The sequence below is a fragment of the Pipistrellus hanaki genome, assembly GCF_964339955.1.
Source record: "Pipistrellus hanaki genome assembly, chromosome: 2".
Lineage (NCBI taxonomy): Eukaryota > Metazoa > Chordata > Mammalia > Chiroptera > Vespertilionidae > Pipistrellus > Pipistrellus hanaki.
The window spans coordinates 167,770,155-167,793,967 of record NC_140504.1 but is presented as its reverse complement, the minus strand read 5'-3'; the positions used below and the strand labels follow the sequence as shown (position 1 = coordinate 167,793,967).

The window sequence follows — 23,813 nt, the reverse complement described above, 5'->3', positions numbered from 1 at the left end:
GAGGAGATGTACCTTGCCCAAGGTGACCCGGCTGGGAGTGGGGAGAGAACTTGGGCGCAGTCCGCTCCTGTGGACGGTCACACTTCTCTGTCTGGGGAAGCTGGCAGTCCAGGAAACCTGGCATTGCAGACACGGGGCCCGCACCCCCAGGGCCGCCCAAGGACTCTGGGGTTTGGGGAGCGGGAAGGGCAGCTGCCCCTGCACGTGCCCACCTGCTTCTGTTCCTGCAGACGCTGTCCATGCTTCCCACGAGGATCCTGAGGCTGCTGGAGTTTGTGGGGTTTTCAGGAAACAAGGTAATGCCAGTTCTGGCTCAGCCCCCATCGGCATGGGTTCCCTGGACAAGGCCCCGCTCTCTCTGGGCGTCAGTCTGCTCTCCAGTCAAGTGGGGCCGTGCGCCCTGCCCAGCCACCTCGCAGGGTGCAGGCTCTGGGGCGAGGGCGGCCGTGAGAGGCAGCTCTGGGCAGCGGCCTGGGTGGGGCTTGTTCCCTGAGCCTGACACAGGAAGAGCTGGAGCCAGTCCCTTCCTCTGGACTCCATGCTGGTGTGGGACGTGCCCGAGAGAAGCCCTGTGATGCATCAGGCCTGGAGCGGGGAACCAGACTCACTTCACTGAGGCGGGAGCCTGAGGACCAGGAGAAGATGAAGAAGAAGAGCTGCAGGCAGAGGAGACGTGGTGTGAGGGAAGGAACTTGGCTAGCAGGCAGCCCTCCTCCCTGTGACACTGAGCCTCTTTTCAGTAAAACAAGGGCTTTTTTAAAAAACCAGGTCCGTGCCCGACCTGGTTTGGCTCAGTGGATAGAGTGTCAGCCTGCGAACTGAAGGGTCCCAGGTTCGGTTCTGGTCAAGGGCACATGCCTGGGTTGCAGGCTCAATCCCCAGTAGGGGGCGGTGCAGGAGGCAGCCAATCAATGAGTCTCTCATCATTGATGTTTCTCTCTTTCTCTCTCCCTTCCTCTCTGAAATCAATGAAAATATTAAAAAATAAAAATAAAATAAACCAGGTCAGTGTTTCTCAAATGTGAACTTTTTCTAGCCCTTGCTGATTTTTAAAAATATATATATATTTTACTGATTTTTTACAGAGAGGAAGGGAGAGAGATAGAAAGTTAGAAACATCAATGAGAGAGAAACATTGACCAGCTGCCTCCTGAACACCTTCTACTGGGGATGTGCCCGCAACCAAGGTACATGCCCTTGACTGGAATCGAACCTGGGACCTTTCAGTCCGCAGGCGGATGCTCTATCCACTGAGCCAAACCGGTTTCGGCTAGCCCTTGCTGATTTTTGCCATGTGCACAGACCTCTATATTATTAGTTACGTATTATTATTTTTCTGAAGAATAGCTCATAAATTTTATTTCAATTTACTAAAAGTAAACATGCTACACAGATCACAACCATAACAGTAGTGCTATGAGGACCGAACAATCTTACGAAAACCCAGTGGTTGCCACGGCCGTTCCCTAGGTGAGGAAGGGAGCTTGGAGCCAGAGCGATGTCGAACAGGCCCAGCCCGGAGCCCGGTGTTCTCCTGGACACCGTCAGGCGGACAGACAGACAGAGAACTGAGCAGGGAAGGCCCTCATGCCTGTGCATGGACCTCTAAAATATTGGTCGCCACGTGTGCTCCATGCCCCGGGCGGGAAAACGCCGGCGGGAGGCTCTGTAAGTCCCTTTCAGCTTTGTTTTCTTGAGAAGGCCCTTGGGTCGCAGGTAGGAGGATTTCAGGATGCTGCTGGGAGGGAGGAGGATGAGAGTGCCGGCCGCAGTGTGACAGTGCGGCCTGCCTGGCCGGGAGGAGAGGTGGCGAGGCCAGAATGGAGGCGCCGGCGCGGGCTCTGTCTTCATCCTGGAAGCAGGGGAGCCCTGGAGGGTGTGAGGCAGGGAGGCAGATTTGTCCCCTAGCAAGCACGGGAACACTGGGACAGACTGAGAGGCAGAGTGCCGTCAGGGATACGAGTGGGGTCCGGCTTCCGCTCCTCCCCGGCCAGCCTCTGGAGTCTTCTCCAGGGAGCCTTCCCGGACCACAGTCCTCATGGTCCCCTCTGTGCCCTGGGCCTGTGGGTTAGGATTACCTGCCTTCTTGTCATTCCTCCTCCCCTTACCGGGCCTGGGGCTGCTCAGGGCCTCAGCACCCACCACCAGCCAAACAGGTGAAGAGGGGGAAGAATGGGGGAGGGGCTGTGGAGGAGGTGGAGGCACCTAGACCGGAGCCTCCTCTGTGGCCTTAGCAGCAGGGCATGCTCCCTGCAGGAAGGTGGCTGAGAGAGACTCCGAGAGGACAGCCCCTTTCCCCGGGCGGCACAGCCTGGGGGCAGCTGACCTGGCCTCCTGGCTACACCACTCTGCCCCCATCTCCAGCAGCACCTCCAGGCCCCTGCCCTCCGTGGGTCCCAGTGTGGGTTGGGGAGCCCAGGCCTTGCTGGCCTCAACCTGGCCTCTCGTCCGCAGGACTACGGGCTGCTGCAGCTGGCGGAGGGTGCCTCGGGGCACAGCTTCCGGGCCGTGCTCTGCGTCATGCTGCTGCTGTGCTACCACACCTTCCTCACCTTCGTGCTCGGTAGGAGTGTCCTGGGGGCCAGTGCAGGTCCTCTGGGGGGGTGGTTGGCCTTAAGGGCAGGGGTCAAGCGGGTGAGGGGTTACACACTCTGACTGGGCTCCTCAGACTGGGGATGGGGCACTGAAGCCACAAACAGCAGAGCTACCTCAACTGTCCTGGGGCCTGTGGACTTCTCACCTCCTCATAGTTTGAGTAGGTCCCAACCTCAGCTCTCTCATCTGTGAAATGGGGATGCCCAGGCCCACCTCGTAGAGGGTGTGAAGACACTGTAGGGAGCTCCTTGGGGTTCTGGGCACAGCTCCTTGGGGTTAGTGGGCATGATCTCTTCGTTACTGAGCCCTGTCATATGCTAGAGGCGACATCTGTGCTTATTTAATCCTCACATCCCTCTAGAGCCGTGGTCGGCAAACTGAGGTTTGAGAGCCACATGTGGCTCTTTGGCCCCTTGAGTGTGGCTCTTCCACAAAGTACCATGGCCTGGTCGAGTCTATTTTAAAGAAATGGCATTAGAATAAGTTTAAATTTAAAAAAATTTGACTCTCAAAAGAAATTTCAATTGTTGTACTGTTGATATTTAGCCCTGTTTGACTAATGAGTTTGCCGACCGCTGCTCTAGAGATAGAAGAGTATCATCCCCATTTTTTTTTTAAATGTATTTTATTGATTCTTAACAGAGAGGAAGAGAGAGGGACAGAGAGCCAGAAACATCGGTGAGAGAGAATCATCGATCAGCTGCCTCCTGCACACCCCCTACCGGGGATGTGCCCGCAACTCAGGTACATGCCCCTGACCAGAATCGAACCCGGGACCCCTCAGTCCGCAGGCCAACGCTCCATCCACTGAGCCAAACCGGCTTCGGCAATATCATCCCCATTTCACGGAGCAGGGAGCAGAGGCCCTGAGAAGGGCCTGGTGGGTTGCCGGGAGGAACACAGGAGCCCGTGGCGGAGGTGACATGTGTGGTACCCCCGCCTCCTCCAGGCACCGGGAATGTCAACATCGAGGAGGCAGAAAAGCTCTTGAAGCCCTACCTACAGCGATACCCTAAGGTGAGCTCCACTCCCGCCAGACACCCCTGCCCACGCGTGCTGCGTGGGCCCACACAGACCCACACGTGTGTCTTTGCAGGGCGCCATCTTCCTGTTCTTTGCAGGGCGGATTGAAGCCATCAAAGGCAACGTTGACGCCGTGAGTACGGGGGCCTCCCAGGCCAGCAGGGAGTCAGACGCACAGACATACTCAGGGCCGGGCTGGCTGGGAGGGGGCCCAAGAGGAAAGGGACAGCAGAGCAGGAGTGGGAGAGGCACTTCTGAGGCCTCTGGGGAGGAGCCGGTTCTGCCAGGGAGATTAGGACAGGGGCCTGGGGAGGGTGGAGAGTGAGGGCTCCATAGAAGGGAGGGGCTGGAGAGGAGGACCCCAGCACTAAGCCAAGGCCCGGGATGGACTCCACAGAGCGGAGTCCTGGGATCTCCTGCTGCCCTGGCTGTGACTCCTCCGGCAGCAGCACAGACGCCCAGACCCAGCTCACTCCGTAGGAGCTTCGGAAACCTCTGGAGCTGGCTCTGAGGCACAGATGCTGTTACGTTGCTTTAATGTTAACACTTCCCACTACCTGCTCTCCCTCCATGATAGCTCTGTCCTGTATTTCCACTCTGTGGTGGAAAGACTAGAGCTCCAGAGAGAGGCAGGAACCGGGCCTGAGGCCCTGGGAGACGTGGGGGAATAATGAGGACAGTGGTGGGCCACGTGCACGGGGTGGGTGCAGAGGGAGGGAGGGCTCGGCCTGGGGGGCACCGGAAGGCTGAACAGCTGGTGCCCACAGGCCATCCGGCGCTTCGAGGAGTGCTGTGAGGCCCAGCAGCACTGGAAGCAGTTCCACCACATGTGCTACTGGGAGCTGATGTGGTGCTTCACCTACAAGGGCCAGTGGAAGATGGCCTACTTCTACGCCGACCTGCTCAGCAAGGAGAACTCCTGGTCCAAGGTGGGCTCCCACCGAGTGCGGGGGGGGCGGGAGGGGGACTAGGCTAACCCAGGTTGGCCATGCGCCCGGACCAAGGGCAGACTCCTAACTGAACACAGATGTCCCAGCTGGAATTTAAACAGAACCGTAACTCCTAACAGGACTCCGGGTGGGAAGGAACGGGAGACAGCAAGGAACAGAGGAACTTAACTATACTGTGCCCGTCAGGAGCTTTAGTCACGAGGGACAGACGCATAGCTAGCGCTGGCCAGGGGAGAGCTGTCCGTCCAGCGGGACCTCTGCGCTGGTGGGAATGTTTTGTCCTGCACCATCCACACGGCGGCCACCAGCCACATGGGCGCCGCGAGCACCTGAAATGTTCCTGGTGCAACTGGGAAACCGGGTGCCTTCAGTTTTCTTTAACTTTAATTTAGATCTTAAAAGTCACATGGGCTAGTGGCCACTGTATTGGACTTCGCTGTATTGGTTCATACAACAGAAAATTCTAGGCAAACTTGACTTCAGAGAGGGCTGGATCCAGGGATTCAAATCGAGTCGTCAGGGCTGTTGTTCTGCCTGTGGCGGTGTTCTCTTCAGTGAGCCCTCTGCTGTACAGGCGGGCTCTCTCCAGGTGACAGGCAGGGTGGCCCTGGGCTGCATGCCCCTAGCTCACATCATCTCCTTGGTTTCAGCCAAAGTCCCACGATCCAGCCTCATAGGTCTGCACAGATTGCATGTCAATGCTGGGAACAGAGGGTGGGAGCAGAGGAAAAATGGTGTGATGTCCCCAAAAGAAGCATTTGGGGGATTAAATCGATGCCTATAAGGCAAAACAAAGCAAAATAGGTGCCCACCAAAGGTGAAAACATAGTATCGAGGAAAGTGGTGAAATAAGTATTAGCCATTATTACCATAGTAATGCTAGCACAGCATTCTGAACAGAGAGTTTTGGAATCATCTAGTCAGTGTTTCCCAAAGTGCGGTACGCGTACCCCCAGGGGTGCGGGAAGAGTTGGGTGGGGATATGCACTGCACCGTGCTTAGCTGCGCCTCATTCTACGTTCTCATGAGTACGAGGGATACTCAGCATTACGAAAGTTACAGAAGGGTACACATCTGTCAAAAGTTTGGGAAACACTGATAGGTCATCAGCATCTAATCTGGTATAGGTAACGACTTAGCACATATGTCCCAATGTCCTTAAGTCCCTGTTTCTCATCCCTTCCCACCTCTGCGTGGAAGTCCTTCTTCAGTGCCCCGCCTGGGGACCCGCTGAAAGGGGATTCCCTGGGCCTGGCGCAGGTGGGGTCGGGGGGAGGGGCAGGGTGTCCCTGAGCTCTCACCATGCGCCCAGGGCCTGCCCCTTCCTCCACACCACGCCCAGCGAGGCAGAAGTGACCTCCACTGGGCACCCCAGGGCTGCTGTGGCTAAGAGGGGCTGTTGGTGACGGGCGGGGTGTGAAGCCAGCTCTGCCAGACTCCAAGGCCTCTGCTCTTTCCTTGTCCCTCGCCTCCCGAGGAGGCCCCGCCTGCCCTGCTGCTAGAGGGGCTCCCTCACGCCCAGCCCTGGGGCCCGGCATTCACTCCTCAGCACTTCCCACTCCCAGTAAGAGCGCAGACAGACTCCGGGAACCTTTTGAACAGGTGACCCAGAAGCCTTCCTGTGGAGTGAGCTGGACAGCTGGGTCTGCCTACACAGGGGAGGGGGTTGGGGGGAGGGTGCACACAGCTGGGGTGAGAGCAGAGGGAGGCCCAGGCCTCCCAGGCGTCAGGAAGCCTCGCGGAGTCAGCTCGGTGCCCAGCTCTGTGACTCTGGGGTGGTCAGCCCCCACGCTCTCTGGTGTTTTCCTCAGAAGGGGTTCCTGTGAACGTGGGGGTTGTAGCACCCTGAGTTCTGGGGCCTCATTCATTCCTCTTCTCCAGCCCTTGGCCACCGGAGTCCCCCAACTTTCAGCTGTAGGGGTTTGGCTGTGGCATCCCTCTCTGCCCTTGGAGCCTTCATGTTTCCCTCCGCCAGAAACTAGGTGACAGCTGCATGCTGTGCAGCAATGAGGGAAACGGGAGCTCAGAGGTAGCCCTGGGCAGCCCAGCCACCCAGCCGCCCAGCCACCCAGCCACAAAAACAGGGGAGGCCTCTGGAAGAGGAGACATCTGAGCTGATTTTGGAGGAGGAGGAATTAGAGGTGGAGTGAGTAAAGGACACCCCAAGTCAAGAGAACAGAAAGGTCAAAAGCTGGAAGTCAGGATGCTGCTAAGAGGCTCTGTGTCCCCAGGTGAAGGGTTGTGGGACTATGGAGAAACTACCCCTGTAAGTCACTGGCTGTAGCTTCTTCTTTTTAAAATCCTTATCGAGGATCTGTTTTTCCATTGATTTTTAGCAAGAGTATCAGGGAGGAGGAGTGGGGGAGAGAAACATTGATGTGAGAACGACACATCGATTGATTGCCTCCTGCACATGCCCCTACTGGAGTGGGGATCAAGCCTGCAACCCAGGTTTGAGAATCGAACCCATGAGCCTTTGGTATAGGGGTTGGTGTTCTAACCACTGAGAAGCACTGGCCAGGGCTGCTGGAGCTTCTGGAAGACAAGGGCTGTCTGACTGCACAGATCCTGGTAGAGTAATATAGAAACTACAGGAATCAGGGCAAACAGATAACCCTGGGGAGGCAGAAGTCCCATCAGAGGAGGCGGCTGCTGTTTTCCGTCAATGTGCCCCACAGATCTCTTAATAGCTTGATGTTCAAAGGTGTCACAATGCTAGGTCACTGCATCTACCCTCCCTCCTGGTGACTCAAGGTGGGTGAGCTTTCTGGAGGGAGAAGCCTCTTAGAGGAAGACAACGATAAGCCTGGCGGAGAAGGAACAATGACATCTTAGGCAGAGGGAAGGCCTGGGGTGAGTTGAAGGGCTTGATGGGGAATAACTGGCAGAAGAGGAGCCAGAAGAGCAGGTCAGGGAGGGCCCTGAGTGGCTGTTTAGGCTTTAGTCTGACGGCGAAGGCACGCCTGATGCGTGTGGTTTAGATCTGGACTTTAAGAACTCCCTCCCGGGGTTGCTGGGCACTGCCACCTGAAGCTGAGTGTCTTTCATGTATTCTGGAAATGGCCCAGAAGCCAGGGTGGTTAGAACGAAGTGAGGGAGGGGGACACAGTGGGAGAGGAAACTGGGGGAGACTGGATGGGGCCTGCAGGCCATGAGAGGGGGTTTGGGTTTTATCCTGTGATGGGATACATTTCAAGGACATACGGACGTAATTTGATATAAAAAGATCTGACCGGCATGGAGTGGGGAATGGCTTGCAGGGGCAGGAGCGGGTGCGGGAAGGTGGGTTAGGAGACCATATAAACTAGGACAATGGAAAGACGTTCCTGGCGGCCTGCAGCAGGAGCAGTGTGGAGGCTGGTGCAGTGAGGTGAAGGACAGCTCAAGGCCAGTGGATGCAAGAGCTAGAGGGAAGGTAGAACCATGAGGACTTAGTGACTCAGTGCTGGCCAGGAGGGGGAAGGAGGAGAAGGCAAGGATGACGCCGGGAAGCTGAAGATGGGATGGGGAACAGGTTTCAGTGAGTGGTGATTCTTCCCACCACACCCAGTTTTTCTGTTTTTGTGAAGGGCCGACTGAGGTGCTGAGGTCAGCGTAGAACTAGGAGTAGCCCTGGGCTTCAGCACGGCCGGGGCTGCCAGGTGGGGCTGCTTTCCGCCTTCTCCAGGATGTCCGGCTCCGGTTCCTCCTCCACCCAGTACACTTCTTTCTGTGCTAATGGCAAGTGGGCAGGTAGTTTCCTTGGCAGCAGCTGGGGTGGCAGGATCTGTGATTCAGGGCTCGGCCACTGGAGGGCAGCACAGAGCCAGACTCCTCTGGCACTGGGAAGGGGCACAGCTTTCAGGATCTCTGGGTGGAGGAAGAGGGTTCTGCACAGCTGCCCCTTTCCTGTCGGGGTGGCTGTGGATCCAGTGAACAAGGCCCTTAAAGCCACACATACCTGGGGTCACTCCCAGCTCTGCCCCAAGCAGCTCTGAGGTCCCAGGAAGCAGAGGGTGCCTACCCTAGAATTGTCTTTGGGATCACACGAGGTGATGTATGTAGAGCACCTAGCACACAGTAGGCAGTTTCACCAGTTCAGATAGCCGTGGCCCAGGGTCCTGCTCACTCTTCTAGCCTCACCTCTCATTTATGCATCCCATACTTTATGCTACCTGTCTGTGTCTTGGTTATACACAGGCTCTGCTCAGCTGTTTCTCTTGCCGGGGAAGCCCATCCTCAAGGTCTCTGTGAATCTTCCTGTTGGCCTTCAGGGGCCCAGTCGGAAGCAATTGCTTCCCAGAAGCCTTTGCTGCCCGGCCTGCGTATCTCCATCCTATCCTCAGCGCTGCCTGTGCGTGCACCCACTGGTTGCTTGAGTCCCTTTCTCCATTGCTTCAGAGTGGGGAGGGTGGCAGCCGCTTTCATATGGGCCCATCCCCAATTTAACTCCCAGCTCAAGTTCTCAAGCTGCTTCAGCTCCCTCAGTTTCCCCCCTGGGGCCGGGGGATAATGTCAGCTCCTGTGCTGGGCCCAGGGAGGTGTTTGTGCCGAATGAATTGCCTTGTGGGCTGTGGCTTCCTCGGCGGAGTAAGATGTGGTCTGCAGCCTCCACAGCTGTTCTGGGAAGGTGGGCTCCTCACGCGACTGTTGCCCTGCCTCTCCCAGGCCACCTACATCTACATGAAGGCTGCCTACCTCAGCATGTTTGGGAAGGACGACTACAAGCCGTTTGGGGATGATGAAGTGGAGTTGTTTAGGTGAGTTCTACCACTGCACCCCCACTGTAGGCTTCAGCCAGGGTCTGTTCAGACACCTGAGCTGACAGCACCCCTGGCCCTGCGCGCCTGGACCCTCCCCCAGGACTGCCCCATAAGCCCGCCATTCCCTCCCATCACCACTTCCTGCGGCTGCTTATCAGAGCCCTTTGAGTCTGTTCGGAGGCTTTCTTTCGCCAAAGTGGTTTCGTCAACATCCTTTCCACTGAGCCTCTTTCGTCAGGTCAGTAGGACACTGAGGTCCAGAGACGTACCTTTGGCTGCGTTAACCTGCTTTCACTCAGAGAAGCACACAGAGAGCCAGAGTTGGAGCAAACAAACAGGATTAAATCCAGCCTTTGCCATTTCTTATCTGTGTCACCTCAGACAATCTCAGCATCCACAAAATGAGAATAACCTCTGCCTTGCAGGGCTGTTTTGCAAATAAATAGAAAACATATTTAAAGAGCCTGGTGCGGGGGCCTGGGCCCACCAAAGGGTGGCTGTTTTTATTCTTACCTGTAACTGCTGTGTTTGCTTTTTCTGCAAAGGGTCAGGAGCAGGGCTCAGCCTTGCAGGTTGAGAATGGGGAAGATAATTTTCCCTCTGTTCTTTTAGGTTGGGGCTGAAACCCTTCCCCCCGCCCCCCCAGCCCCCCTAATAAAAGACAGATTATCAGGAGAAAAACAAACAGAGGTTAAATAACCTGAATGCCTCCTGTACATGTGGGAGAGGGAGAGACCCAGGAAAACTGAGCAACTAACCTTAAATACCATCTTCAGCGGGAGACTAAAGGTGTTGGGGGTGAGGAGCCAGTATGTGGGGTCACCAGGAAAGCACAGTCAACAAGGGTAAGGTTGTGATGCAAAATGAGGTCCTTTTCTTCTGCACTGATGAGCATCTAGAGATTTAGTCATCTCCCTCTTCCTGGTCCAGAGAGGGAGCTACCCTAACAGATGGGATACCCCTTGTAAATATGTCTCTCACAAAAGGTAACTTCTAGGTTTTCAAGAGCTTTTCCTGTGTCTGCTATTTTTTAAAAAAATAACCAGCCTAAAATAATCCTCTGCCAGAGGCCTGTTGTGGGGTGACAATTCTGCTCTCCTTCCTATCATCTCCGTTTTGGAAAGGAGAAAACAGGCCCGGAGAAGTTTTGCCGTGAATAAACAGGGCGGTGTTCGGTGGGGGAGCTCACGAGGCCTGGAGGTTTCCTGGGCGGCTCAGGCTTGAGGGTCACGGCCACACCCCATGACTGTGGCAGAAATCGGAAGGTGGGATGGAGCTGGGTGGGTGAGGCCCCAGATGTGGAGGCTTGCTTAGCTGCATACCACATTTTACTCTGCCCTTGCCAACAGCTGAGGCCACAACTGCCTGTGGCAAGAGCTAATTAAAGCTTCCAGATGTGCGGTCTTGGGCAGGTCCCTCCCGTTCTTGGGGTATTAGTCTCCACTGTGAAATGGGGTCAGCCCCTCCGGAAATGGGGCCTGGGGACTGGAGAAGAGACAGCTCGAAGGTAGAACAGGCCTGGGCGTTCGTGTATATCCTGTCCTCGGCCAGCTGCTGTGAAGGAGCCCTTTGCCTACCCACAGGAAGTGGTCAGGTCTTGGGTCAAGGCCCGTAAAACAAGATGTAGGCTGTGAGTCCAACACTTATCATATAGATGGGGAAACTGAGGCCCAGAGAGGTGGCAAGCAGCCACTAGGCAGTCTGGGGATTCTCAGTTCTCTCTTGCTTTCTCTCACCCTTCCCCACCCTCCTCGTCTCTCTTGCAGGGCTGTGCCAGGCCTGAAACTCAAGATAGCTGGGAAGTCTCTACCCACAGAGAAGTTTGCCATCAGGAAGTCCAGGCGCTACCTGGCTCCCAAACCCATCTCATTGCCAATCCCTGCTCTGGTGGGTAGGAGGGTCTTTTGGGATTGCATTTTTTGGGGGATTATAGGGGTTAGCTGAGAGCCAGGGGTATAACCGTGGGCCCAGAGGAAGTGAATGCGGGAGAAAGACCTTCACGCCTCAGGGGCCTGGAGAGGATTTCACAATTCACCTGGGATGGGGAGACAGATGAGTCGAGGCAGCCCTGGCCTCTGAGGAAGTGCTGGTCTCCTGGGGGTGTGGTGACAAGTGAGCAGCCTTCCTAGACAGCCTACACCCTGTCCCCAGGCAGAGGCTGTTTGTGTTCCTACCCTTATTGTTTCAGTCTTGTCACGTGGTGGTTGTTCACCAGGCTGAGCTTTTCTGAGCCCCGGATCCCTGGGACTGTGGTATAGTCAGCTCTGAAAGAATAGCTGACACTATTATTAATAGCTGTGTTCAAGGTTACTCACACCCATCGCCCATGGCCTCCTTTGATCCTCACAATAACCCTCTGAGTAGGTGCTAGTGGTATTCCCATTTTACAGATGGAGATACTTAAGTCCCAATAGATAATAAAAGTAGAAAGGTATCTAATAAGCGGATAAGATATAAGTAGAAAGATAAAATAACCTGTCCAGGTTGCACAGTTAGTAAGAGTCAGGGTTTAACACAAATAGTCTGGTTTCTGAGCCCATGTTCTGAATCATTGTTATGATGCTAATTCCATGCATGATCTTAGCAGTCATCAGATAAGTAGAAAAGGTCCTCAAAGGCCTTTTATTGGTCCTGGATCTACTACTCCTCATTAATGTGTGACCTTGGGGAGGGTCCCCTTCCTTAAAATGGGGTAATATATACCTTGCCCACTTCATAGAACAGCTATGAGGATCAGCTGATAAAACGTTAGACACTTTATAAATCAAAGCATTCAATATTTATAGAATGTATTTAGAACTTGTATCCTATCTCTATTTAGAAATATTTTATAAAGTAAAACTATTGTAATCAAATGGGGGAGGGGTTGTAAGGAAGGGTAGGGAAAATTTCGGAATTTCCCAAATTATAATCTGGAAAGTACAATTTATGCGTAAAATGATTTCTGAAATATATTAGGTAAGACTGTTCTAAACAAAGTGTATACACTGTAGACCACATGTGTCAAACACACGGCCCGCGGGCCAAATCCAGCCCGCCAGGCCTTGCAATGTGGCCCGCACCGCGCTGTCATCACTGCACTCCGCTGTCAGTTTATGACATTGTCAGTTTATGACTGTTCAGTAAACCATTCGGCCCGCGATTTAGGCTGGATTTTAGATTTTGGCCCCTTCTCTGATTGAGTTCGACACCCCTACTGTAGAACTTGGAGCTTTTATATACCAATCAGCAAGGTAAGCCTCAAGAAGCTTGAATACATTTTTCATAACTCATTGGGCCCTGGCATTTTTTTTTAATGGAATATTTGCTAACTTGGAACCATATTATGATCTTCAGAAACACTGGTCTAAACTTAAATTCCCTCCCTAGAACATAACAAGAACCATAATAATGTCTTTCTAGAACTTTATGTATACAAATCACTTTCACATCTATTACTTGGTTTGATAGTTTAGAAAATGCTAACCCAAGCAACAAAATTACTATGAATAAACATTCTAGTATTCTGAGCTTCCTAGAAGTCAAGGCAGAAGAAGGAATCAGGGAGTTTCATAGTTTTCAGGATGGTCACTCAAGCCCAACGCCTTGGGGAACAGGAAGTGACACAGTCTTAAACTCTATTGGAAACATTGAAGTGCTGAGGTAAATTATTTCTCCAATATTTAGAAGCTCATAAGGGCCTTTAGTGATCCTCTGATCTGAGCTGCCCATTTTACAGATGGGGAAACTGAGACCCCATGGAAGAAACCTAGGACTGACTTGCTCCCCTACCTTCAGGAAATGATGTACATTTGGAATGGCTACGCTGTGATTGGGAAGCAGCCCGAACTCACAGATGGAATACTTGAGATTATCACCAAGGCTGAAGAGATGCTGGAAAAGGGCCCAGGTGACTACCCCAGGCCCTTGAATCTGCCAGGTTGGGTCAGACCACAGGACTTGCAGTTGGAAGTTTTCCTCTACCAAAAATGTCCCTCCTTCTTTCTCTACCCTGGTAACTGACCTTTGCCTTTATTTTTTTTTTTAAATATATTTTGATTTTTTTTTTTTTTTTTTTACAGAGGAAGGGAGAGGGATAGAGAGTTAGAAACATCAGTGAGAGAGAAAAATCCATCCGTTGCCTCCTGCACACCCCCTACTGGGGGATGTGCCTTTCTAGACCGAGCTTCAACGACAGCTCCTCCAAGCTGTCTCTTGTAGAGTCCAGGCCTCTGATGGGCTCCCACAGCCCCTGGGCCTCCTTCAAGCAGCCTTGATTCACTGAATTGTCGTTGTCTCAGTATGTCTTTCCTTCCCAGATGTGAGCTCCCCGAGTACAGGGACCATGTGTGAGCCACCTCTGTGTCCCCAGGGCCCAGCACAGAGTAGGGACTCCATGAGTAACTGTTGCAGAAACGAACAAGCCTGTTTTCTCCTCCATGCCGTTCTCAGAGAACGAGTACTCAGTGGACGATGAGTGCTTGGTGAAGCTGCTGAAAGGCCTGTGTCTGAAATACCTGGGCCGTGTCCAGGAGGCCGAGGAGAGTTTCAGGAGCATCTCTGCCAAGTAAGTGCCTCTGGCTGCTCTCAATCCCGATGGCTACTGCAGCCTGGTTCTCCCGGGCAGACTTTTTAGGGCTGCTTCTCCCTCCTGTGCACTCCAGTGCCTCCCCCTAGGCACTACATGTGTACTAATGTCTACTCTGTGCCAGGGCCATGCAGGGCACAGATCATTCACACCTCATCTGGCAGGGCTGCCAGTCTGCTCACCTACAGGAGCCTGTCTACACTGAATTTGTTAATGGTGCCCCTGAAGACTGTAATTCACCAACCCTGCCCTTACCCTTGTGGATTACAAATGTTACAGATCAACAGTTACAGGCAACTCAATCTGATATGACCAGGGCCGTGGCACAGGGAAGTGGAGAAGACAGCAGGTGTCCTGAGGAGGGAGCTAAACTTAATTCAAGATACCAGGAGAGGTTTTCCAAGGATGCCAGTTAAATTGTGAAGTTTATTGGACAGAGAAAGCAATGAAGGAGGAGTTTTAAGTGGAGTAGGGACAGCATGTGCAAATGTTGGGCACAGATATGCCTGAGGTTGGAGGGACAATGAAATTGTCCTGCCTGGGTGAAATTACAGAGGGAAAGGGTTGCAAACAAAATAAGGGGAAGGGGGGGGTGCACCTAGACTGCAAAGGGCCTGGCTGTTTTGCTTACAAGACTGAACTTTATCCTGTAGACAGAAAAGGGCGAGGAAGGATACCAAGCAGGGCAGATCTGGGTTCTAAAAGGATCGTTCTGGGACAGCATGGTGGGTTGGTTAGAGGGGCCAGATTGGGGATAGGGCATTTCCCAATACAATAAATAATTCAGCCAGGAAAAAGGGGTTTGGGGACTGAGGTGGAAGTGGCACATGAGCCATCGGTGGTTAGGGAGCTGGCTCCCAGGTGCAGAGGTCTAGATGGCTAGGTAGCGGGAACCTTCCCAAGTTAGAATTCAGAGCCAGAAACACTACTTGGGTCCTCCCATTCGGGGAAGGCCTGGGAGAAGCCTGAAGGACGTTTCAAGGGCAAGCCTCTAAGCCATGTGCTCTTCTTCCCCACAGTGAAAAGAAGATTAAATATGACCACTACTTGATCCCAAATGCCCTGCTGGAGCTGGCTCTGCTGTTTATGGAGCAAGGCAGAAATGAAGAGGCTGTCAAACTCTTGGAAACTGCCAAGTAAGGCTGGGTTAGCGCTGGCTGGGGGCGGAGGGGGAGTGCTGGCAGGCACAGTATAGCAGTCCAGAGCCCAGGCCCTCGTCCCCGGGAGCCCAGCTCTCACCAGGCGTGGGAAGGCTTCCTTCTCAATTCACCAATGCAGAAATGGAATCCCAGAAGCAGGAAGTGAGTTGCCCAGGATCAGACTCAAGTTGGCCACAGGCTGTGTGAAGACCCTGGTCCCCTGTGTTCCAGCCCATAGATCTCTCTCTTGACACCTCAAGACTAGGGACTGATCAGGACCAAGAGGGTTCCACAGGGCATGATGTCTGGGGGAGGGGCTGGCCACAAACCCTTTCTGCTGATCCCTATTGGCAGGCCACCCAACTTTCTCTAGACAGAGACAGGGATTTAGACTTCTACAACTCTTCCTTGGCTGGTGGGCTCCCACAGCTCAGACTGAAGAAAAAGCACTTTCTACAGCAGCCCCATGTGTCTGATTCTCTGGTCTCTTCCAGGCAAAACTACAAGAATTACTCCATGGAGTCAAGGACACACTTTCGAATCCAGGCAGCCACACTCCAAGCCAAGTCTTCTCTAGAGAATGTAAGCAGAGCCGTGGTTTCATCAGTGTCCCTGTAGTTTGGCGCAGCACTCCCAAGCTGGCAGACAGACAGCTGGACAGAGCTCCTGGAAACATTTCAAAAATGATCCCCACCCCCTGCCTTGCCTTTGGGGTCTACCGGTGCTCCAGTGGGATGGCACAACATGAGTATCCGTGAAGCAGCCAAGCCTGCATTTTCATCTGTGTGGCCAAGGTCCTTTGCCAAGGACAGAGCAGGTGGAGCCCTCTGCCTGCCCTATCACATATACGGGTACTTGTTTTTCACTGTGATGTTTAAGAGAATGTATGAACAGTTTACATTTTACTTACAAATACAATGATGGGATCATAGTTGGCTTTTCAAAAAACCACCAACCAACCACCTGTAATCTTTGCTTTAACCCATACTGATCGGGAGGTAAATCTGTATGCTGCCAAAGGCCAAACTGCTTTTCAAACTTCAGCAAGGTCTCAGCTTCCAGGGCTGGCAGGACCCTCAGGACGGTCTGACCTCAGGCTTCAAGGCTTCTGGGGTTTCACACAGACACCCACTATCTTACTTCTTACCCTTCGTTTTAACCTCCTTTGTATCTGTCCAATTTTGAAAAAGCAAAGATGTCTATTTAGTGAGATAACTCATTGGTGTCCATCTGTAGGAAACCAGTCTCCACCAGTAAGGAATGGGGATGCCGAGGCCTAACAGAAGGGGACCTGTGTGTGTGGCTCTTTCTGTGCCATGAAGTTGGGGGGAAGGGTGGTTTCCCTCAGATTGAAACCATTGGGAATAATTTATAAAATCTTCTCTACTTCATTCTGAGGTACATTTACTGACAGCATTTTTCTTAGAAGTAGGATGGTAATTCTTGGCATATTTTAATTTTTTTCAGTTAAGTTTTAAGTAATAAAACTTAAAAGAGATCATGCAACATCTACTAGTATTTCAGTAAAATATGTGTTGCTTGAATTCTTAGGCAGGGCAGAAAGTTTAGGTCAGAAACCATATGGCCCAGGTATGTTCTATTTGGACAACATGATATTAAAAAAAATTTTAGAATAAGTTAACTTATAAGTTTGGGAGATTTCACAAATACCTCTAATTAAAAAAAAACACAAAAAACAAAAAAAAACACACACACACACACACACACACACACAAACCATCTGGCAACATTACCATAAGGCAATAAGGCAACAATCAGTTGGAGCTGAGTAGAGGCCACTTTAAATACTTATATTATTTTTCTGGTCTCTAAAAGCACCTGCATTTGCAACTTCTGGGATGGTTAAAATGAGAACTCAAAAGTTCAGTAACCAACACCAAATTTTACCATTCACAATCTCATGACAGCACACTTCAGTTTAACCATTTCCCTAGAAAAATCATAAACACAGTAAAAATAATCATGTATGAACATGTGACTCCTCAAATACGTGAATGCAATTTCTTTAAAGGAAGGACCGTAGACAACTTTTCTAATCTGCCAGCACTGCTGTATTTAGCAAACACTTTTGAGCATCTGTCAGTGGCTGGGTGGGTTAATCTATTAATGTACAGTCAACCAGCTTCCTATGACTGACGCTGAATGAAGCAATGGGTTATAGGCATTTTCTCATTAGGAAAAGCAGCAGAAAACCCTCATTCTAGGTCCTCCTTTGCACTTAGTACCTTCAGAGCAGAAATGCTATGGGGTTTTTTCCTCATTTTGTAAGAACCAGACAAAAGAATGCTCTCCATAGAGCAGCCCTTTGCAAGCTCTATTTCCTCCAAAGCCTGGGTGCTGGGAGACCAGTTTGTTTCTAGGTGGCTGGGCAGGGCAGGGCAGGGTCAGAGGTGACTAGAGCCAGACTGCTGAGAGGACAGCATTTAGTGGCTTCCCCACATATTAGAACTCTACCTGCTGCTGTATAAAAGCAATACTGGCCATAGATACCAAATATAATTTGCCAAATAGTTTATGAAAAGCTTTATTTCAACATTTATTTTAGGTGCTTCTGCTTGTATTTTAAAGTTTAGCCAGATGGTTTCCTTGTCAGTGTTTGTCGCTGTTTTCTTGCTGGGCTTCATTAATTAGCCTACGTCACCTTTACCTCTGTCTGCTGCAGCCTGGCCGATAAGAGAAATCAGTGGATCTTGTCTCCTTTATCCCAGCTGCCGCTTGAGATAATCTGTGAAAACATGTATGAGGAGGAGAGTGGAGGGTGACCATATTGGGTGTCCTTGTGCAGAGGCCTTTGAAGGTGAAAATTCCATTATGGGCTTCTCACTGTGTCTCTTTGAGCCATTTCTGGTTACTTCTCTTAAAGACTTTTCCAGCACATCTGCCCTGGATAAGCAGCTGGTCAGGTGGAGAATTTTGGCCTAAAAATAAGGAGACTTGAATTGTAGTCCCTACTTTGCTACTGAATGATTTTCAGAGTAACCTTAGGAAAGTCACAGACCCTCTAAAAACTAGTAATTTGGACTAGATTACTCTTTTTCCTGCTGACAACAGTTCGAATTCTAACTCTGGTCAAGTCTGTTGGTGGGTTTTCGTCTCCAAAATGAGGCAACAGATACATAACTCTTTACCTTCTGCCAAAACTTAACCAGAAGTGATAGGCTTCCTCAATCAGGGGCCCTGGCTGTAGCCCAGGATACCCAGCGAGCAAATAATCCTCATTTGGGGAAGGTCTGCATTATGTGCCACACAGGGGAGCTCAGTTGTTAGGAAGTAGAAACTGTGTAACATGACCTGAACAGGCCCTTGAAAACGGAAAGTCTACCTCTGCCTCTCACTGATCGCAGGCCCTTGGGCTGGCTGGCTGGCTGGCTGGCTTTCAGCAGTGTGCCGCTCCCTATCAGCTCTCCCATGTGCTGGCAGGATTCCCTATTCCTTATCTCTCAAGTCAGAACCGGAGTGTTTCCAAGACCTCTATCGTCATTCATGGAAAAAAAAGCCAGGACCCGACAGCAAAGACAGGGCCCGACAGCAAAGACAGGGCTCCAAAGCGCCAACACCAACCCAAGACTTGGCTGAGGTCCAGGTGGGCGATTCCTGACAACTGAAGAACAGCACCAAGAGGCTTTAGAAAACCCTCGCCTGTGACTACATTCAACACAGGGATAAAATCCAAAGACACTTATTTCTGGAGTTACTCTCAAGTTTGTTTATTCTAAAATGATGGGGGATGGACAATTTCTTGTTTGTTTAAAAATTAAAGCTAACAGTGTGCCTTTTCAACAACTGTTTCCTTATGTCCTTAGCATCATCCCACGAATGCAGTACTAAATGAGAGGTACCTGGATTCTGAAAACCAAATGGGAACTCCTCACCCCTGTCCCCAGAGGTAGCTCTCCAACGCTAGAAAGTGTCTTTCTGCTTGGGTTAGCATAGCTCCTGGGAAACCTGGTGCAAAGTTCACTACTACCCAACAGGGTGAGTCCACAAACAAGGAGCCTCATTTGGGGGCTTGAAAAATTCACTTCTAAGTTAGCAATCTATGAATTGCTTCCATTGTACAAAGTCAACTGTCAAGTGACAAAATGTAATACAATCCTTCGTCTGGGAAGATATACAATTACTAGAGGTCACTATGGACTTCTTAAAGTTGACATTAAAGTTTAATCAGATATGTCACAGCTAACACCTCACAAATGACTAGACTGGATTGTCTTGTTTTTCTTCACATCATTAACAAACACTTCTGAACACCAGACGCTATATGCTCTGGGTGGGAAAAAAATAGCTAATATCAAGTGCTCATTATTTACCAGTTGCTAGTTTAAGCACTTGACATGGTTCTAATCCACATAACCACATTATGAAGTAGGGACTATTATTGTGATTTTACAGATGAGAAAACTGAAACCGGTTAAATAACTTGCCTAAGATCACCTGGTTACTAAATATTTGAAGCCAGGCAGTTGAACTCTAAAGCCCACACTTTGTTAAAACTGCTGGTTGAGCTTAAAATGATCAATTTAAAAGTTGGATTGATTTATAGTCACGTAGGCCATCCTTGAGGTACTGGCTAAAAACTCAAACATTAGAAACTTGGCTTGAAATACATGGAGCATATGTCTGTGTAGCAGTTTCCTCAGGCCACTAGGTTTCCTGAGGTAGGAATAGGGTCTAACTTCAATAAAGCCAAAAGGAAAAAAAAGGCAACCCTTAAGCAATGGTATCTGCTCATAAAACGATCGAGGGCTATTGGAGGAAAAGGCATGATCTGATCCCCCGATGGATAGGTAAAGTCTGGTCAGCTACTCCAGAGACAAGAAGTGAGGCCTAAACAGATGTACAGACTCAGGCTTGAGGGGCAGCAAACCATATGCTAGAAGAGATTTGGTATTCTACATAAGAGCCCAATATGCAAATTGAGCCCAATATGCAAATTGTCTCCTAGTTGAATTGTCGTTCAACTAGGAGACCAACCGCTTACTATGATGTGCGCTGACCACCAGGGGTGGCACAGAACATGGCGGGCGTTGGCAATGCGGTGCTGGCAGTGGACGGCAGTGCTGGCCCCCACCGCCCCAATGAGAGCAGACTGCGGTAGGATGGTGGAGCAGGAACAGGTGAGTGGGTGGCACCAGGCCAAAACAGGTTTGAGCAGGGGCCCAATCGCCCCGCCAATTGTCTCGCCAATGGTGCTGAGCAGGGGGCCCAGCCCTGACTGACTGCCCCGCAGGTGGGATGGTGAAGGTGAGTGGGTGGTTCTAGGGGCATGAGCTGAGGCTGCGAGGCTGGGGGTGCGATCTGGGGCCCGAACTCTGCAGGCCACACCGAGGGACCTAACCCATGCACGAATTTGTGCACCAGACCTCTAGTAAGACAATAAGAAGTAGGAACATTTGAAAACTGGTATGTGTATGCTAAAAGTATTCAATTTTACGTTTGGCAACATCATATCTATGGATCAAAGTGGTACATGGGTCAGAAATCTGTCACCCCTGGACTACAGCTTTCAGTTAACTATCTATGGAAGAGGTTGCGAGCAAATTTACAGTTAGAGAAAAGCCTGACCTACTAAAAATACTAACTTTACGTGGGAAATTTATTGGGCCACATATACTGTGGGAAGGCAGTGGTGGGTTTGGCCTAGGGCAGCGATCACCAAACTTTCGGAACCCATGGACCACCAGTGGTCTGTGGACCACCAGTTGGCGACTGCTGGCCTAGGGGATGACTGAATCAAGGGCTCTAGTGCTCTCCATCTCTTGACTTTGCTCCTGTGTTAGATTTATTCTCTTGAACTGGCTTCTTTGCATGGCAGGGATGTACGTGGCCATTCAGACCTCAATTCCTTACAGCTTTGTGATCAGAAGACGCGAGCTTCTTTTCCTACCTCCTGTATGAAAAATCCCAGGTAAGAACTCCGATTAGCCGAAACCGGTTTGGCTCAGTGGATAGAGCGTCGGTCTGCGGACTAAAAGGTCCCGGGTTTGATTCCGGTCAAGGGCATGTACATTGGTTGCGGGCACATCCCCAGTGGGGAGTGTGCAGGAGGCAGCTGGTTGATGATTCACTCCCATCAACGTTTCTAACTCTCTATCCCTCTCCTTCCTTTCTGTAAAAAATCAATAAAATATAAAAAATTAAAAAATAAAAAAAAAATAAAAAAGAACTCAGATTAGTCCAGCTTGATTAAATGTCCATCTCTTAGACCAGTTTTCCCAGATCAGCATGAGATCATCAGGGGATTTGATAGAGGGTGAGGCCAGGTAATCTAAATTTTAACAAGTCCTCCAGGTGAATTTGATACACACTAAAGTCTGAGAATCACACTGCCTAAGAAAGGAAATGAGGTACTACAATTGGTCCAAATGGGTCATATGCCAGTTGGAGGTTTTTACTACAAAAAAGATGGGTACTGGGCAAACAAAAAGAACAAGCATCCACTATATGACCTTTTTTTTTTCTTTCAAAGTTCACATATAGAAACTTTTCTAGGTGAAGGGAAGAATGAGGACGGTGAGTACAGTCTGTGGTGCTTATCAGAACATTGCCCTTGCCCTTCTTTATAAGATCCAATGGGAACTTCCTTGATGATGGCTCCCTCTCAATCAGAAATGTTCAGATTCCTTAGGGATCTCTTCTTCCCCATTTTCTCCTTCCCTTCACCCAAATATCTTGATCTCACAGAGCTTAGTCTGCTAAGGAAGACATACTAGTAGGAGTATAAAAAAAGGGATGTGTTTGGTCTGGAGGATAAGCCAGTCATTGAAACAACTGAAGTGAACTATAGGGCAGAAACTGTAATTCCAAAAGATTTGAGATAGGAACAAGCTTGACATTTTAGAAGGCACAAAAAGAAAGTCTAACAAGGCTATAAAGTAGAGTACTATGAAAGAAGAGAGCAGAAAGCCAATAGATTTTCATTAACTCAGTACACTGGGAAACTATATAAGTTCTAAGCAGAGGAATAACATCCAATTTACTCAAAATTATTTTAGCTGCTACATGAAGAGTGGATTCTATAGGGTTAAACATGGAATTTAGGAGCTGGTGCCATACTAAAGATATCCAGCAACACTTGCCTCTGCTTTCTGTAAACTGGCTGATAAAAATAAATCTTCCCTTCACCAGCTACTAAAGAAAAAAAATACTTTCAATATGCTAAGTGATAGTCAGGCTCTAAGAGTCCATGTGAGTTGGCATTTCATGTCCTTTGCTCATTATGGAAATCAGAAACCCAGTTTATCAAAACCCATACCCATAAATATCTTCAAAGCAAAGATACCTTCAAAGCAATTAACTCAGTTTAATAAATAAATAATCCCAAGAATGGTACTTGCAATAACAAACCATCTCAAAATGCCCTATTATATATAGTACCTGCTCACTACCAGAAAGAAAAATGTTTATATACTATTCTTGCTCATGTCAAGATCACATCACAGCAAGGGCCATGATGACAAATGGTTTGTGAAAAACAATTTCCCCTCCCCACACACTGCACATCCTAAAATTGTAGCTATTAATTTATAATCTATCTGCTGAGTTCAGCTACCCTCACAGACAGAAGGTCATGATTTTACACAGTGTCAAAGCTCAAGGATTGGCTCTGATTCTGGAATTAGCAGAATGTAGCCTATTCTCCCACCTCAAGAATGGAGAGTGTTAGAAGCCAATCTCAATGTCTTTCTGACATATTCCAGGCTTCCCAATTCACACAATGCCTTTAGATCCCAAATGATTAAATTACTATGTGGCTCCAGATAAAAGGTGGGCTCATCACTTCTGCAAAGCCAACCAAATCTTCTCACAGCACTCAGGAGTTCACCACTATGACTACCCTGTTTCCCCGAAAATAAGACAGTGTCTTATATTAATTTTTTATCCCAAAGTTGCGCTAGGTCTTATTTTCAGGGGATGTCTTATCTTTCCATGCGCTAGGTCTTATTTTCGGAGGATGTATTATTTTCGGGGAAACACGGTAGACTCGGAGGCAAACCTTTCTTTTTTCAGTGCCAAGAAATGTGGAGCCTATAAGCCCTGACTATAATTATAGAAAGGGTTCAAAGCAAACAGGTGCTGCCGCTCCTTTTAACACAATCAATCTTAAATGCCTGAAATGTGTACCTTATTCATAATGCTGCTTCATTCTTCATTCATATGCAGAGGAAAACAAACTTTCTATGGAAAGCATCCAAAGATGACTAAATCTTCAAGTGGACAGTAACTTTTCTCAAGAAACAAGAATATAAAGGAAAGTTAGTATCACTCCTAAAATTTCCTTAAAATTTTTATGAAATGGTAAGTGGTTTTAATCTATCAGTAACAGTAGTCAAATGGTTCCAGTTATTGTCCTGAGCTAATGCCTATTGCTCAGAGGAATAAAGCAAACAAGAACAATGTGGACAACTAAAATGGGCAGATAAATCCAAGCCTCTTTTGTATAATTTCACTAATGCCTCTCACAAAAATTTTATGAATCAATTAATGGGTTGTAAAGGGATTTGTTGGGATTTTCTATTTCCATGCTAAAGAACAAGGAAATGTCAAAGGACAAATGGAAAAGCAAAGTCTGAATACACTTATCTAAACAATCAAACTCTGAGTACTGTTGTTAATTTTTAACTTACCCCTGTATGGTTTTACAAAGGGCTGGTTAGAATTTAGCTAACCATTTTTTTTTTGTGGGATGCTTTAAGTCAGAGGCTCTCATAAAAGGAAGTATATTTAAATTAATATTCCCCAAATACTTTTGTTGCATCCATTTACTAATTTCTAT

The 23,813-nt window shown here is 49.6% G+C and overlaps 1 protein-coding gene across 2 annotated transcripts in view; it reads left to right on the top strand.

Annotated features, from left to right (window-relative positions):
• TTC39A (tetratricopeptide repeat domain 39A) overlaps nt 1-15,946 on the top strand; it is a 39,884-nt gene extending 23,938 nt beyond the window's left edge. The window contains exons 8-18 of one of the 2 annotated variants that reach the window (XM_084872911.1): nt 231-296; nt 2,455-2,563; nt 3,545-3,612; nt 3,692-3,751; nt 4,386-4,547; nt 9,216-9,307; nt 11,077-11,197; nt 13,088-13,199; nt 13,742-13,856; nt 14,897-15,013; nt 15,511-15,946. In XM_084872911.1, coding sequence (XP_084729037.1) covers nt 231-296; nt 2,455-2,563; nt 3,545-3,612; nt 3,692-3,751; nt 4,386-4,547; nt 9,216-9,307; nt 11,077-11,197; nt 13,088-13,199; nt 13,742-13,856; nt 14,897-15,013; nt 15,511-15,634 — 1,146 coding nt within the window. In that variant the 3' untranslated portion in view covers nt 15,635-15,946. Of the gene's footprint in view, nt 1-230; nt 297-2,454; nt 2,564-3,544; nt 3,613-3,691; nt 3,752-4,385; nt 4,548-9,215; nt 9,308-11,076; nt 11,198-13,028; nt 13,200-13,741; nt 13,857-14,896; nt 15,014-15,510 lie in introns of those variants that run through there. The other variant, XM_084872912.1, reaches the window with a different exon arrangement.
• The last annotated feature ends 7,867 nt before the right edge of the window (nt 15,947-23,813 follow it).